The sequence below is a fragment of a genome, unplaced genomic scaffold (assembly GCF_019419815.1).
Source record: "Pyrus x bretschneideri cultivar Hongxiangsu unplaced genomic scaffold, Pyrus_bretschneideri_v1 Contig19, whole genome shotgun sequence".
Classification (NCBI taxonomy): Eukaryota; Viridiplantae; Streptophyta; class Magnoliopsida; order Rosales; family Rosaceae; genus Pyrus; species Pyrus x bretschneideri.
The window spans coordinates 2705181-2722808 of NW_025999490.1; the positions used below are offsets into that span (position 1 = coordinate 2705181).

Consider the following 17628-nt stretch of genomic DNA (forward strand, 5'->3'; position numbering starts at 1 on the left):
TCGCAATAAACAAACTCAAACCCTTAATTAAGGAGGTTGATGATCTTCTAAACTCCAGAAATCCGTGGGATTCGTGTTATCAATCTTACTCTTGCTATAGTACGTCTATCTATTTATTAATAGTTTTTTCTATTAGCATGTATTATTTAGACACGCTTTGATTCTAGTACCCCGCGGATATCGGGACACTCGAGGGGTGACACAAGTCATCCTACCGTGCTTATGATAAGAATATGAGAACATGTTCATGCATTCTCATGTTCAGAGCATACGCATGATAAGCTAGCTTGCGTCACAACCCCCCCCCCCACCCACCCCCTGACACTCGGGGGTGACGCAAGTCATCCTATCGTGCTTATGATAAGAATATAAGAACATGAGAATGCATGAACATGTTCAGAGCATACGCATGATAAGCTAGCTTGCGTCACCCCCCCTCCCTCTCAGACATGTTCAGAGCATACACATGATAAGCTAGCTTGTGTCACAACCCCACCCCACCCACCCCCAACTTCCCCCTGCTCCCCACCCCCCCCCCCCCCCAAAAAAAAAATCCCCCCTCCCTCTCAAGTGTCAGCCAACACACGCCCATTCCAATGTCCTGCAGACACTGAGATCGAGACGTGTCATTTACTATGCACGTAAATTGCATGTCACGATCGATGCGCCCTAAAATGATGAAACTATGAACCAGGCCCAACATATGGTTACATGAATTAAGCCCAAAGAAGTAGAGTTATTAGTTGAAAGTACTTTTTTCAGAAAAACAAAAGCCGCATGTGTCGAAATGCTACACTTCTTAAGCACTTTTCAGAAAGCTTGTTGAAAGTAGTTTCATTCGTTTGAGAGCATCCAATGAAAGTAAGTTTTGCTTTTGCACATATTAAAGCACATATTAGCATCAACCGGAACATGTGCACTTGTTCAATTAGAGAAATTGATTATTGGGCTTCATATTTTTATTTTCCAAAGCACACTTGTTACAACAACGGTATTATTAGTAACAATGTGCGAAAGCGTAACCATTAAAAAAATTTCGGATGAAAAGTATTTTAGTAAGCGTCAAACTGTCATGTGGTATTACTAACTACTCATGTTATAATGCATTAATAAGTTCATTACATATCATCTATATCATTCACCCGTTATATAACTTATGATTAACGATGTTATGCAATGGTGTGGCCGCAATGTTGAAATAAAATAATAGTAATGAATAACGTAGAAGAGAAATAGAAATGAAAGATGTACATCATGGCCCTAAGTGAATAGGGTTGTTTGGAGTGCAGGTTTTAGTTCACGTGGATTGTGAATTTGTGGGTGTACAAAGCAAAGAAATCTCACATGATAATAAACAGATAAAGGTGGGAGGACAACTAGCTCGGATATCAAAATTAAATTGAATTGAATTAAGTAACTAATCATTCTCCACCCAAAATTCATCTTTCTTTCAAAGGAAAATAATGAAAATTAAAATAAATAAACGTGGTTGAGGAATGTTGCCCTAATTTTTCCGATTTAAGATATATGCAGAGAAATTTCTAGATCTTATTGTTCAAAGCCAAACAACAAGAAATTCAAATCGTTCAAAGGAGAAAGATTTGGACCTTTGTTTTATATGAGATGGGTCCAAAAAATGGTTAACGAGGACCACAAATAGGCATTTTTTTTTCATGCTTTATTTAGCGCCTAATCTAATCGCACAAAATTCAACCCACTTGAGCAGAATATTTTTTGTATAATTATTTTTTAAACCACCTGTTTATCTATCGGGAGACAAAGCATTTGTTAACGGATCAAGAGAATAAATAATTCCCTCTTTATTTTGGAGCCACAAAAGTGATGTTTTATTCCAAAATTAATTTGTAATTATTTTTCTATAAATTAAGCTTTCGTGATTGCATAAAAAGAAAATTTATAAAAAAAACTTGAAAACTTTAAATTTTAACGATAAAAACAAAATAAAAGATAAAGTGAATAATACAATAATTGATTTTTTAGTGTAAAAATGAACAGTACCAAAAACTTTTTGTCCAAATTCCCTAGCATAAATGGCAAAAATAATTTTTGTGATGAAAAAACAAGTTTCCTCTCCTCGCCGAAGCAAATTCTTGTGAGACCCAGAAGCAGGATCAACCGCTCAGAACTCATCCTACTTTGCGGGTCTCACAAACATGAATGACCGAGATCAGTCTGCCCTCATCCTACTTTGCGGGTCTCACAAACATGAATGACCGAGATCAGTCCGCACGGGTAAAACGGATCCTAGCCTAAAATGGGAGAAGAAAAGGGAACAATTACTTCATAATCTCCATTGAAGTTATCTCACAAACATTCAATCGTTGGATCATTCGGAACTTCCTGCTACCGATCCTTAAACGACAGTCATGTGAACCAAGTACGTTTCTGTTACTGTAAGGATGGAAACTTTGAATGGAAGTTGCTGCGGAAATGAACTTTTGACATACATCACATAACTAGAGAGTGTCATGATACCTACAATATTCACATACATTTGGAAGAAAGAAAGGTAAAACTTGATCACTGCAGTCCCAAAATCTTTAGAACATCAATCTCAGTTGCATGTGAGCACTCACTCTTGCAAAGCATCCAGCAGATGAAGCATTTTCAACTCTCGGCTCAAGCATACAAGAGTGGAGGATCTGCAGTGCGTGTTCCAACGGAGTATCTCTTCTTTCTGCGTCGTTCCAATCCAGATTCGTTGCACAATTGAGAGGCACCGCGGTTAACTTAGTCTTCCGATGAGGCAAAATTGTTCTCCCCTTCTCCACTTTCAACTTAATGCTGCTCCCCCATTTTCCCCCGAAGGACACTGTTTTCCCTGATAAAATCCCAAGTTGAACTAGATCAGTACCAAACCACAACCAAAAGCGGAATCAGAAATCCCAAAACATACTAGTACCATATCGCTACCTAACAATATGCATTTGATTGTTCATCCAAACTCTCGTTCGCTTATTTATCAAATGACATACTTTTAAGCTACTTTATAGATCATATTCTTGGCAATCCAATACAATCTTGGAACTTTGGATTCTGAGGAACACGCAGATCACCTTAATTACCTGTAATGCCATTAAATTTTGGAACTTTGGATTGCCAGTAAGAACAAGAACGAAATGAATGACTTCTGGTTCTAATGTACAAGAAATATTTCCCAACGTTTAAAGTCAATTAGTCATTGAATTGCAGCCGAAAGGCATTAAAACCCAAGCAACCATCCAATTCAATCCGAATCATAGGTACACGAATGCATTAACAGCAAATGTACCTGAGACACTCGAAATCGATTCAGAAGGAGTTCATCTCAAGAGAGTAAGTGCGCCTCTTGACCAGCATCTTGGCCGCCGTCCCGTACGGCTCTTCGAAGGCGGTCGAAACCCAGGACATATCAGAGGAAACCTCCTTCTTGGCGGTCAGAGATTGCTCGCTGGGCCTTATAGCAACCAAAGTCGCACCCTTTAGCACAACCCCATCAGGCAATTCCAGCTGGGGCGCATACCAGAGCCGCATGTTCAGGGCCGGCACGAGCGTCCTCTTCGAGGCCAAGGAGGCCGACAATGGCTTCACCCGCAGCTCCTCGAGCTGGTCCCTGTTCATGTGCAACACCCCCTGCCCGTCGGCATCCGTCAGAACCAAGCTGTCTAGCGTATTGTGCTCGGAAATGATGGGCTGAAGCAGGTAGTGCCTGGCGGAGGCGGCGATCAACGAGCTGATCGTCCAGACAACCCTCAGCTTCAGGCCGCCGTTGGTGTAAAACGAGTCGGGTATGCTTCCGTTATCTTCCGCCACGGCTGCGTTGCTGGTGGCGCACAACCCATCGGACCAAGTGTCCGGATAGAGCGATGTTTTGGTGGGTCCCGGGTGGATGACGGAGGAGGCGCCGAGGATGACGCAGTTGTCTAAGGTGGAGCCGAAATCGGCCCTCCACCTGAGCAAAACGCCGTCGTCGATGCCTAGCTCGCCGCTGGGAAGCTCGATCCGGAGGAATCGAATCTCGTTGAAGTTCTTCAAGACTTGGGTCGGGGAGTGGTGGGTGACGCCGGATTGGTCGAGGCTGTTGCTGTCGGCGGCGGAGGAATCTGGGTCATCGACTGAGAGAACGGAGTGGGACCCATTCGAGGATCGCCGGTTGGGTCCCAGGAACTGGCCGAGCGCCTGCAGAGGCTTGACAATGCCGCTGAGGACGAGGCGGAAGAGGGCAGAGAAGGGGGTCCGGGACTTGTCGGAGGAGGAAGACGAGGAGGCGGAGGGGGAGGAATCATCGTCGGAGATGACGCAGTCGACGCGGACGACAACGTTTTCGACCTGGGGGACGAGGGAGTGGAAGCGGCGGGAAACAACGCAGCAGCGGCCGAGGGCCTTGACGTCGCCGATCTTGTTGAAGACGAGGAGGAGAAGGGAGTCCGGGAGGCGATCGAAGAGGTCGTCGTCGTCGATGGAGGAGTAGGGTTCCGGGTAGACTCTGGAGGAGAAGGTCAGATCTGAGCGCAGAGACGACATCGTTTCGGTTGGGGATTACGGGTGGGATTGGGACGGAGAGAGAAGGAGAAAGAGATCAGATTGGGGTGGAGGTGGGTAGATCTGAGGAGGGAAACGGCATGGCAGATTGCAGGTTGCAGAGAGGGATTTGAGAGAGAGAGAGAAAGAAAGAGGTGGATGGGGGAAGAAATGGTGGGAGGAGGAGAAATATCCACGCTGATGGGTTAGGCTTCTTGTTCTGTCATATTACGATGCCCGGAGGAAAGAGAGATAGCGCGAGAAATGATATAAATTAGAGGATTGACAGAGAGAGACATGCAATATATTATGTTTGTAAAATGCGGGCAGACAAAATTTTTAGATCATATTTTGTAGATCGATATTAATTAAAATTTTTTTTAATAATTCATAGGAAGAGTTTAATTATCAAATAACGATCGTGTGATTTATAAAAGATAGTTAACAAATTTAATTTATCTACCGCTTCTCTGTTTGTTTTCTTGTAAAATTTATTCTTTGTTTTAGCTTCTCTACTTTTGCTGGCTTTACCCTCCTTTTTCATCCTTAACTTTGATTCCTTTTCTTGTTGGGTAAATTATATTTAAGCTTTTATATACTTTCAATTAATCCCTTTAAATACATTTAACATGATTAAATTTTTTATAGACATGAGTATTAGACATCAAATTTTGTATAGACATGATTAAATATGAAGTTTCGATTTTGATTTACTAGACATGGTATTAAATGACAAAAGACATTAATTTAAATAAAAAAAAGCAATAAAATTAGTTTTTTGTTTGTTTGTTAATTAGCTTTTTATTTTTGTTTATGTTTTTAAAACTATATGTTGTTTATTACAAACTAGTATGGTTTTGAGAAATTCATTTGTAAGAAGTATGAGGTTTGACTCAAACGGGTTCGATAAAATGAGAAATCAAATTCATCATTTATTATATAAATTTGATTTTCCTAGTATTATCTTTATATAATTGCCATTCAATTATACCATATTTGTTGACTGGCCAACTTTTTCATGCAATGACAATTAATTTTTCGGTCTCAATTTCACTGTCCAACAGTGGCCTTAAAAAAAACACACTAAGTAATGAATTTTCTTATACGTTATTGTTGACCTAAAAATTACAAAGCCTACGTGGCGCGCAGGCCGAGTAACTAATAAGCTAACTACGTCATTCGGTTGAATGCAGGGTGTGCTAACTCGTCGGTTGAGCTCGACCGAGGAGTAAAATTTGTTGATGTTGCGTTGAGTGCGCTGTTGACTTCTTGATCTTGCGATTGCGGCAGAGGAAGGAACAAATCTCGACCTTTAGATTCTCGAGCCTGAAGACAAGGCTGCTAGTTCTATGAAGTTCAATATCAAATTCGGCTCTCAGGGTGCCGAATGTAGTAACCTGGTAATACCTCACTTCGCCGAGAAGGCTAATGAGATGACCTCTGCCAACAAGGATTCGAAAATCCTTCTCAACCGAGACTTGGATAGATAACCAGTCGGCATCGACGCAGTGCTATTTATCCAAACTGAAGGTGCTTCGGGAACGGCTGATTCTACGGCAACAGTGCTTGTTTATCCAAACTGAAGATGTTCGCCGGTTACCTTCATAGTGTTGTTTATCCAAACTGAAGACGTGTTGGCGGAAAAAGGAAAATAAAAAATCTCAAGATGTTTGAGAGGTTTTGCGCAGGGCAGTTGTGTGTTGAGTTGGAGGTCCTTTCCATGTTGCACGACCTCTTGTATTTATAGTGAAGTCTCTGCTCGCAACCTGATGGTATTTGTAGAATTCAATTGCAACTTAAACTCTTTGATAAGCCAATCCCTTTGCTAATAATTATCACAACCTGAATTGGTGCTAGTCAGGCAACATATTCGAAACGCCTAATGCCAATCACATGCAATAGAACTCTTATTAATTTCAAACCCTCCATGCTGCTTGGCGGCTAAATCCTTCACGTGTATGTGAATTATGTATGTCGCAAACACCTGCAATTTAATTGCAATGCCAACCCCTGAAAGCCTTATCACATCCCATTAATGTTACCAAGCCTAGGCTACCTAGGCTTCCTATCTTATCACCTTTAAACTCATCCATCCATGCATGCATCTTGACACTTCTTTCTTGAATACCAGCTTTGTAGCATATCCACACGTCCACACACATCCCAACTCAATTTAAACTCTACCACTTGCTTCGGGATATAATTTGCACCCTATTTACCTGGTTGAAAAAGATACTAGGATAATTCATATTAACAGATAATTATTATGATAAAAACCATAATATTATCCTTTAATAATGATAAGAATTATCTCCACTTTTCCATCCGACGATTGAGAGCTATGTTCACTCAACAGCCTTAATTGCACGGGCCGATGGTGTAAATTTGATCCAAACAGTTCTCTAATTTTATTGTATCAACGGCATGCATACATGTGCAATGAGGACGAAAATATAAATGTTCATATGCTTATAAGTGTATTTGCCTATAATTTATGGCTAAATTCAAATATAATGGTAACAGATTCATAGTTTTCTTTAAAGTATTTATTTTTTTCTCTTAAAACCGTTATTTTTTTTTAACCTACGATATTATCTACACTAAAGGAAAAATGGATGGACCTAGCCTCACAACGGGCTAGCAATGATGTGGTTCAAATTCTTCTTTAGCGAGAATCGAACTTAAGACATTTTACTTACAAGTGAAAAATAATATCACTATACCATAGTACTAAGCCCTAGTTTGGTATTGAGGTGATTCTAAAAAAAAGTGGCTATCAAAAAAAGCTGGAAGCTTTTTTATGTTTGGTAAACATTTAGCTTCAGTTTTTTTTCACAATTTTAAGTTAAAAAAAGCCAAAAACACAAAGATGCAAAACCCAGCATTAAAAAACCAGCTTTTTTTTCACATCTGTTTTACATAAAATTTTATCAAACACTATAATACTGTTTTTTTTTTTTTTTCAAAAGCACTTTTACAAAAAAATTTACCAAACACTCTGCTGCTTTATTTCACAATTGCTTATTCTCACAACACAGCAGAAGCAATTTTTTTTCAAAGCACAGCAATACCAAACTAGCCCTAAGTGGCCTCTTAAAATCGTTATTAAAATTGGTAATTAATCTAAATTTGCCTTTTTCGGTATTAGTATTATGTTTGACTATATTAATTTTTTTTCGTTAGATTTAGTATAAATATGGACATAACTATAAATTATTTGACAAGATAATTTTTCTAATATAATAAATTTTTTTCCATAAAAAAGTAGAAACATTCAAACTCAAGGACACGGACACTCTGAACCCAACTATAACTTAAGCTATGACCCAAAAAAGGAGAAGGGCAAATTATAATGATTTTTATTATTTTGACATAAAATGATTTTAAAAATGAAAATTCTTGTCTTAATCATGTTTATTTATTTCTAATCAAGTCTTAATCTTGTTTAAAGAGGTGTGACACGAAAAAGTAAGTATATAAAGAGTGATGGTTGTGCCCCAGTATTCCCTTTTCTGATGATGAATGCTAAAATAAACAATAGTTTGCAAAGCATGCTAGATGGCTCTCAAGCAAAACAAGATTTTCATTTAGATTAAAAGAAATCGCAATTTTAAAACATAATTGGTGAGGGATAATAATAATAATCAATCCAATATCTAATTTTACTTTATTTTATGGTATAATATTCTAAACTATTCTAATTTAAACTGTATGAGAGGTCGAACCGAAAGCATGAGACTTTTGAGAGCCATCCACGATGATAAATGCATGGATACTATAGGCTATTTGGTAAATTAATTGTTCCAAGTTAAAAATAGAATGGGACATGGAGAAAGAATCAAGGCATTTTAATCGATTCACTGAGTTTTAGTATAGTTATAATTACATTATACTATCTTATAATATTTTTAATAAAACATCTAATATTTTGATAAAAAAAAAATCTTTAATTTACAAGAACGAAAGACAAACTTAAGTGCGAATAACAAACACGAATCTTTGACCAACTCGAATATCAAATAAATGTCAAATTTACAAAAACGAAAGACAAACTTAAGTGCAAAGAACAAAACCTAATCTCTGACCAACTTGAATAACAAATAAATCTCTAATTTACAAAATGAAAGATAAACTCAAGTGCGAAGAACAAACACTAATCTCTGACCAACTCAAATAATATGTAAATCTCTAATTAAAAAAAAAAATAGAAAACAAACTCAAGTGCGAAGAACAAACACTAATCTCTGACCAACTCGAATAACAAATAAATCTCTAATTTACAAAAACGGAAGACAAACTCAAGTGTGAAGAACAAACACTAATATCTGACCAACTCAGATAACAAATAAATCGCTTATTTACAAGAACGAAAAACAAGCTTAAGTACAAAAAACAAACATTAACTTCTGACCAACTCGGATAACCCACGTGGGTCCAATTTCAAGAATAATTAGTAAGTATTAGAATAATTTTAAGGTGATGAAAGTAAGAAGATGGTGGGTGGATAGGTAGGGCCGTAGGTGCTTGTGACCTAATGAAATGAAAGATGATGATTGTATGGTCGGGTAAAGACAGTAAAAAGCCGCAACAAAAGGGCGCAATGGAGGTCAAGTTGGGTTGGTTCAAGGCCTTGGTCTGGCCCAATTTCATTTTTTACCATTTTTTTAATTGTGTTCTATTACTAATCTATAGGTGAAATGACGTTTAGGGATGTGCTTAAAGCATAACCCAGCAAATAATGGTAACTTTGATTCGGATGAAAGCAAAATATGGAACCTGTTCTTTCCCATTAAATTGGGCCCACAAAGGGAATAGACACAGACTACACACTAAAGCTCAATCATCGGTCATTATTCTTGTAAAGTAAATTGTAGTAATGATTTCTTAATTTTAATCAAATTGGAGCAATGTCCCTCAACTAAAAATCCATTCCATTACCATTGGTCCCTCAACTCATCAAAATGTGTAGTTATGGTCATTTTCATCAAATTCGTCAGAATTTTGTCAAAATGAGTTATGTTAAAAGGATCATTGCTACAATTGGGGTTCCTCAACTTATCACAACGTGTAGCTATGGTCATTTTCATCAACTTCGTCACAATTTTGTTAAAACGAGTTATGTTGAAAGGATCATTGCTATAATTGGGTTAAAATAAGGGAACATTTATCTAGTCGGATTAAAGTTGAAGACCAATGGTAATGGATTTTTAGTTGAGGGATTATAGTTGTACGTTTTGATGAGTTGAGGGACTAATGGTAATGAATTTTTAGTTGAATGATTATTGCTCCAATTAATTAAAGTTAAAAGATTATTGCTACAATTTATTCTTCTTTCAAATAACCTACTTATCGTTATTTTAGAGCATTGAAAAGAACCAAACCCTAAGTTGAAAAGCCTTTGTTACCAACAAATCATGAGGAAGGTGAGGATGACAACCATTCATCAACACACGTGCTACAGGCTCAAACAAAGGGCCACGATCCTGCAAGCAAACTCTAAAAATTCGCCCTCAATTCAAATTGCAACTCACCTACGCTTAAGCAATAATAGCTAATAACCATTGCTCAACCATATGATGGTGAATTTGTTTCGAACTTTGTAACACCGGCTTTCAATGATATAATTCAAACTATTCAAGAAGGATCAACAATTCTGCAACTCTAATAATGTAGTCCTCTATAACTGGCAAATTGACCCAGCTTTGTTTAGTGATAGATTGCACCATGACTTATGATCGAGATGGTTGTCGTGTAATTTTCACTAAACAATATATAGGCGTGTAGATGCATTCACGGATTTAGGAATTTTTCCTCCTAAAAGGCAAGATGAAGTTGCAGGACACTTTAACTAGTTGGCCTTGACTACATACCTTCACTTAGTCTCTTTAGGACATTTTGTCAATCATCTTATTCAATAATAGTTATATTCATTTAGACGTGCAGCAACACGCAGAGGAGCGAGAGAATGTGTTCTAACAAAATGGAGATCAAGCTAAACAAAAATGAATAAAATCCATATCAATATATATTTTTTCAGATGAATAAAATCCAATAAAATTAATTCAAAACTCCAAAGTTTTCACACGTAACACTAAATACCATATAATTAATTACTTGATAATTGGCCTTGGAAGCCCGAATAAAATGCAGATTGTATCCCATCCAGGTATCACATAAGCATGTGCAATTAATTAAACTTAAGCATAATAATTAATTAATTAAAACGGATCCAAGAAAAATAAAATTCACGCACACACGCACGTTGTGGGCCCTCGCGGCATGTGTGCATGCGTCCGTACTGGTGTGACGGTATCACGGTACAAACTACAAACATGAAATCACCTATTTCATTTCATTTACCACGGTTGATGTCAATACTAATATTTTTGGTCAACTTTGAGAATCACTAAAATTGAATTTAACGATCATTATTAGTTCATTTTTTTGATGCAAGTCACACAAATTAAGAACTCGTCTCTTTTTCACACAAACCAAAGGCTCATATTATATGGTCCTTAGGTTCCAAATAGTAAGATCCGGAGAGGATCCAAATTAGTGAACGTTGAGCATTTAATTTGATGTAAACCACAACACGAATCAGATCATTTAACAACTTGATAGGTGTAAACTATAAAATAATAATCTTCATATTTAACATCTTAACAAGCGTAAAATAAAAATAAAATTTATGAAGTTGAGTCGTATAATTCATAGAAGTCATATAAAATCCATAAATTGCAAATAATTATTTACCATAGTAGTGAAAATGAGTTGAACCATTACATAACTTAAGTGCGAAGAACAAACATTAACTTCTGACCAACTCGGGTAACGCACGTGGGTCATTTCATGAATAATTAGTAAGTATAAGAATAATTTTAAGGTGATGAAAGTAAGAAGATGGTGGGTAGATAGGTAGGGCCGTAGGTGCATGATTGCAACTTGTGACCTAATGAAATGAAAGATGATGATTTTATGGTCGGATAAAGACGGTAAAAAGCCGCAACAAAAGGCCGCAAACTAGGTCAAGTTGGGTTGGTTCAAGGCTTTGGTCTGGCCCAATTTCATTTTTTTACCATTTTTTTAATTGTGCTTTATTACTAATTTATAGGTGAAATGACGTTTAGGTATGTGCTTAAAGCATAACCCAGCAAATAATGGTAACTTTGATTCGGATCAAAGCAAAATATGGAACCTGTTCTTTCCCATTAAATTGGGCCCACGTCAAAGGGATTAGGCACGTAAGACTACACACCAAAGCTCAATCATCAGTCATTAATCTTGTAAAGTAAATTGTAGTCATGATTTCTCAATTGTAATCAAATTACTCAACTAAAAATTCATTATCATTGGTCCCTCAACGCATTAAAATGTGTAGTTATGGTTATTTTCGTCAAGTTCGTCAGAATGTTATCAAAATAAGTTATGTTAGAATGATCATTGCTATGATTGGGGTCCCTTAACTCATCACAACGTGTAGCTATGGTCATTTTCGTCAACTTCGTCAGAATTTTGTTAAAATGAGTTATGTTAGAAGGACCATTGCTACGATTGGGTTAAGAGTTGAGGGATATTGCTCCAATTGGGTTAAAGTTAAGGGATCATTTATCTAGTCGGATTAAAGTTGAGGACCAATGGTAATGGATTTTTAGTTGATGGACTATAGTTGCACGTTTTGATGAGTTGAGGGACTAATGGTAATGGATTTTTATAGTTGAGTGACCATAGTTGCGCGTTTTGATGAGTTGATGGACTAATGGTAATGAATTTTTAGTTGAGAGACCATTACTCAAATTAAGTTAAAGTTAAATAATCATTACTACAATTTACTCTTCTTTCAAATAACCTACGTATCGTTATTTGAGATCATTGAAAAGAACCAAACCCTAGGTTGAAAAGCCCTCATTACCAACAAATCATGTGGAAGGTGAAGATGACGACCATTCATCAACACACGTGCTACTGGCTCAAACAAATGACTGCGATTTTGCAAGCAGACTCTAAAAATTCGCCCTTAATTCAAATTGCAACTCACCTACGTGAAGCAATAATAGCTAATAATCATTGCTCAACCATATGATGGTGAATTTGTTTCGAACTTTGTAACACCGGCTTTCAATGATATAATTCAGACTATTCAAGAAGGATCAACAATTCCACAACTCTAACAATGTAGTCCTCTATAATTGGCAGATTGACCCAACTTTGTTGAGTGATAGATTGCACCATGACTTATGATCGAGATGGTAGTTGTGTAAGTTTCACTAAACAATATATAGGTGTGTATATGCATTCACGGATTTAGGAATTTTTCCTCCTAAAAGGCAAGATGAAGTCGCATGACACTTTAACCAGTTGCCCTTTGCTACATACCTTCACTTAGTCTCTTTAGGACATTTTGTCAATCATCTTATTCAATAATAGTTATATTCATTTAGACGTGCAGCAACTCGTAGAGGAGCGAGAGAATGTGTTCTGACAAAATCGAGATCAAGCTAAACCAAAAATGAATAAAATCCATATCAATATATTTTATTTTCAGATGAATAAAATCCAATAAAATTAATTCAAAATTCCAAAGTTTTCACACGTAATACTAAATACCATATAATTAATTACTTGATAATTGGCCTTGGAAGCTCGAATAAAATGCAGATTGTATCCCATCCAGGTATCACATAAGCATGTGTAATTAATTAAACTTAAGCATAATATTTAATTAATTAAAACAGATCCAAGAAAAATAAAATTCACGCACACGCACGTTGTGGGCCCTCGCGGCATGTGTGCGTGCGTCCGTACTGGTGTGATAGTATCATGGTACAAACTACAAACATGAAATCACCTATTTCATTTCATTTACCACGGTTGATGTCAAAACTAATATTTTTGGTCAAGCTTAAGGATCACTCAAATTGAATTTGGCAATCTCTATTAGTTCCTTTCGCTGATGCATGTCGAACAAATCAACAACTCATCTTTCTTTCACACAGACCAAAGGCTCATATACCATAATCCGTAAGCTCCAGATAGTGAGATCCGGAGAAGATCCAAATTAGTGAACGTTGAACATTTAATTTGATGTAAACCACAAATGAATCAAATTATTTAACAACTTGATAGGTGCAAACTATAAAATAATATTTTCATTTAACATCTTAATATGCATAAAATAAAGATAAAATGTATGAAGTTGAGAAGTATAAATTCATAGGAGACGTATAAATTTACATAAATCCTTAGAAAGAAAGAGCACATTTCTTTTGTATATTTCAAAATCGCGCTTCTATAGCCCTTTTTTTCTTATTCACGAACAAGCTAGTTGTATGCCACTAAGCAAGCTCACAATGATTCAATCGTTTCCTTTTTTGAAGGATGGAGAGCGTTGGCGGTAAAATGCCCACAGTCACACTCCCAATGATAGAGTGAACTATATCATGAGTAGGGCAACAAAATGTCCATCATCAACTCAATTGGATCTTCTAGTTTGCTTGTTTTGATTAGGCTTCTTTTTATGGATTTGATCAGCATTTCGTGCCCGCAACCTTGCTGGTTGCATCGTCCTATACATCTCTTTTAACTAACTAAAAACTTGGACTTCTTTTAAGTTAAAAAGCTTGCTTCTCTTTTCTTGAAATATCTTTTCGTAGAGCCGGATCAGACATTCGCATCTTCTCAAAAGGTTGAATTTGTCACAACAGCTATATCATGGGCATGGAAGAAAACCCTAAACCAAATGAAAATCTATTTGGAACTTTATCATGTGAGGAAAGAAGGAAAGAAGGAAAGACCAATTCACATGAAGACAAGTTGTCCTTTTAACACCACTCACTAACACCCACTCATTAAAAACCGTAAAAACATGTACAAAACAATGGTCCTGGGAAATTGAATAAAATTCATGTCACAGCAACTGGATAGTTGGGCAATTAATAAAAGTTTCAATCAAAGGGCACAAGGGATCAATTTGATGTATCTGGAACATTTTTTACGTAACATATTATTTTACGTGTTATAATAGTAGTTTGCGATGTATCTAATAAGATTGAATTGGTACAGAGAATATTAACATGACTCCTGCACAAGAATCACACGCATAAATAAATAAAAATATAAAATAAAATTGTCTCACAACATAGCGGTCACATAGATACGCATTTCAAACTTAACAAAAGCATGGGAAGGAAACAATATAAGATTTTGTGAGGCATCCAATTCTGTCTCTCATAGGATGAGGCCATGCTCTTAAATATAGGGAACTTAACGAAAAGATTTCAGTACTGTTCACTTTAACAAAAAATTACATTTTTACACTAAAAAGTCAATCATGATACTATTCACTTTATCCTTTATTTTGTCCTTATTGGTAAAACTCAAAATTTTCAAGTCATTTTAATTAGTTTTCCTTTAAATATATGGTTCCCCAACTTTTCATAATTTGGATGAGAAATGTAAATGAGCCTCTTTCAAAAGTAAGACTCTTTATAGACTCTTTGCACTTCGTGTTTTTTGCACAATGTTTTATAATGTTAATACAATAATTAACGTTAAACTGTGAGGTCATAGAAAATCTTGGAGAGTCCCGTTTTGAGAGTCTCTTTGGCATTTCACACCTTGTAATCATTTTTTTGGGTACCATAGAACATTAATTATGATTAGTGATTACCTTAAATGGACCTGGCTTCTCTGCCCTCCCAATTCCCATACACTCTCATTCCCTTCTATTTGTGCGGTCACGGTTAAGTCTCGTCAACATTTTATATCACTATTGTTTTTTGTTTTATTATTTCTATAAAAAAATCAATATAAAATGTTGACATGGTTTAACCGTGACCGCACAAAATAGGAAGGGATAAGAGTGTATAGGAACTGGAAGGGCAGAGAAGCCGGGTCCACCTTAAATTGTGGTGATGGAGCATCCCATTGAGTGTAATTTTCCATTCCAACCTCAAAATTATTAGGTGAATGATGCTCAATTATAATCACATATTAAAGCGTAAGAATCTAGTGGTAGCGACAATAGAGGAAATATGCATAATTTGCCCCACACAAACAAGATAAGGTGCACATTATGTTCCCACTTAACCTCTTGTGCAATTCTTGAAGTTGCGTGGAGGCAGCTTCAGGAGGAGATGTGAGACAACCTGACGATTAACGTGCATCACCAATCGCTCAGTTATCTCTTACCGTATAAATTCCATACCCATTCTCAAATTTTTGTTGTTAGTTGATTGTTAAACATGTTGTGTATTCATCATTTTTAGTAAAAAATGAACTATTCGGATCAGAATCGCATGGCATCGTTGTGTATATCTGTTTAAAGAAATACTAGACGTTTAGGAAAAGTTCTACCTCATTTTGTTCCTCTTTATCTCAAATCCCATATCATCATTTTCATATACTTGTTGGTTGTGTGTTTCTCTCTAGTTCGTATTAGTTTTGCGTTCGAATTCATTTGAAAGTTATTGAGATCTGCAACGAAAAAGGTTTACATTAGGCGTCATGGTTGATCTTCATTTCGATGTCTCCTGCGATTAAATTGAAGAACTTTTTGTCATTTGAAGTTGAGCATCGTAATTATTTTCATACCTTTGACACTAATTTAGAGCTTAATAACATCACATATTGAATAACTATATTCCTTTCTATCATTCGATTCATTCCTCGATGCCAGTCACTGCCATAGAGAGCAGGACCATTACCACATAGGCAGCCATTTCTTTTGGAATTGGATCCCATCCGTATTCACTTTGTGAAGATCCTAAGAATTCTCACATTTTAACCATTTATCGTGTATCGTACAACTAGAAATTATTTGACTTTTTTTATTTAAAATTATACACAAATAGTATCTGATAAAAACTGATAGCATAATGTATGATGAACGATTAAAATGTGAGGATATCTAAAATCCCCATAAAATGAATCCGAAGAGGATCCTCTTCCATTTCTTTTGTTGCAGCCTTTGACCAGAAATGTCTTTTTCTCGTGTCAATTTCTTGACCTAAGGGTATCTCCACCCATCCCTCAATTGCCCTTGCAATCGAGTTGAATCGCCCCTAACCCATAAAAATTTGCTCCAATTGTGGAAAAACTAGAGGACGATTGGGCCTAGCGCTGCTGCCCTTTCAGCAAACTTGAAATTAATTACATATCTTTGTGAATTAGAAATTATTTTGGTGAATAGTAAGCATCATTATCCTTTCTCTTCTTAAACGGGTAGACTTGCCTCTTATTTAGAATGAATAGTAAATGTAATTTCACTGTCTTGCTCTTACCTCCTAAAACGGGTGAAGATGCTCTAAGAAAACAAAAAATGCAGGCTTTTTTACCACTATAATTTGCTGCTGCGCACCCTAATTTGTGCACTTATGAATACTTAGCTTTATTATAGCATGTAGGCACTAATTAATTATAACGTATTTTTCAGGATTTTCTAGTATACTCTAAAATATTTTATATCAAGCGGTGTTTAATGGTTAGATCCTTAGTTAAATATGTACAATGACTAGTATTAACGTTAAAAATACTCGATAATATAAGATACTCGAGAACACCATCGAATTTTTCTGCTTTTCCCTTCTCATTCCTCGTTTGTTGTTTCTTGTGATGTGATTTTGGAATTCATACGATACAAATAGTTGGAAAACAGAGTCAGTTCACCTTCAGCATAATTTTCTCTGAAAGAGTCAGCGTGCATGCTGAAACTTCCACATCAGGAATGGACAGGACTTAGGTAAAACACACCTAACTTTTTTTCCCCATTTTTCTGTGTACAAGTTTTATGAATTAAAATTTAAAACTAGTGGGGCCTGCTTTTATGAAGTAGAGGACTACTTGATCTCTCTACCAAAAGACTTTAAGTAAAGGTGCATGAAATTTGGACTGCATTAAGGGGGGAAAGGAGTGAGATCCACACTGAATTTTTATGGATTGGACACTCTGTGAGATTCAAGGATTGTATCTTAGAGTTGTAGATAAGATAGCCGTTATAACCGGCATGTAAGGAGGTGTTTACGATTTAGGACAATGACAACACGCCTCTCTTGATATCATAGGCCAAATCATTCTTCCTTTTCCTTTTTTACTGCTTTATTTATTGATATA

The 17628-nt window shown here is 36.5% G+C and overlaps 1 protein-coding gene and 1 non-coding gene across 2 annotated transcripts; one reads left to right on the forward strand and one right to left on the reverse strand.

Moving 5' to 3' along the window:
• Positions 1–2440: 2440 nt before the first annotated feature.
• On the reverse strand, positions 2441–4800 carry LOC103951299 (F-box protein At5g46170-like). Its single transcript, XM_009362641.3, has 2 exons — positions 3293–4800; positions 2441–2842 (listed from the first exon to the last, which is right to left on the reverse strand). Exon 1 carries the CDS (start codon positions 4522–4524, stop codon positions 3313–3315), a length of 1212 nt encoding a protein of 403 aa, XP_009360916.2. The 5' UTR covers positions 4525–4800; the 3' UTR covers positions 2441–2842; positions 3293–3312.
• Positions 4801–14538: 9738 nt separating this feature from the next.
• LOC125476565 lies at positions 14539–14644 on the forward strand. Its single transcript, XR_007257891.1, has one exon. It is a non-coding gene; the product is annotated as a U6 spliceosomal RNA (small nuclear RNA).
• The last annotated feature ends 2984 nt before the right edge of the window (positions 14645–17628 follow it).

Excerpts from the sequence above, each read along its gene's own strand:
- LOC103951299 (XM_009362641.3), bottom strand. The coding sequence starts at position 4,524 with ATGTCGTCTCTGCGCTCAGATCTGACCTTCTCCTCCAGAGTCTACCCG.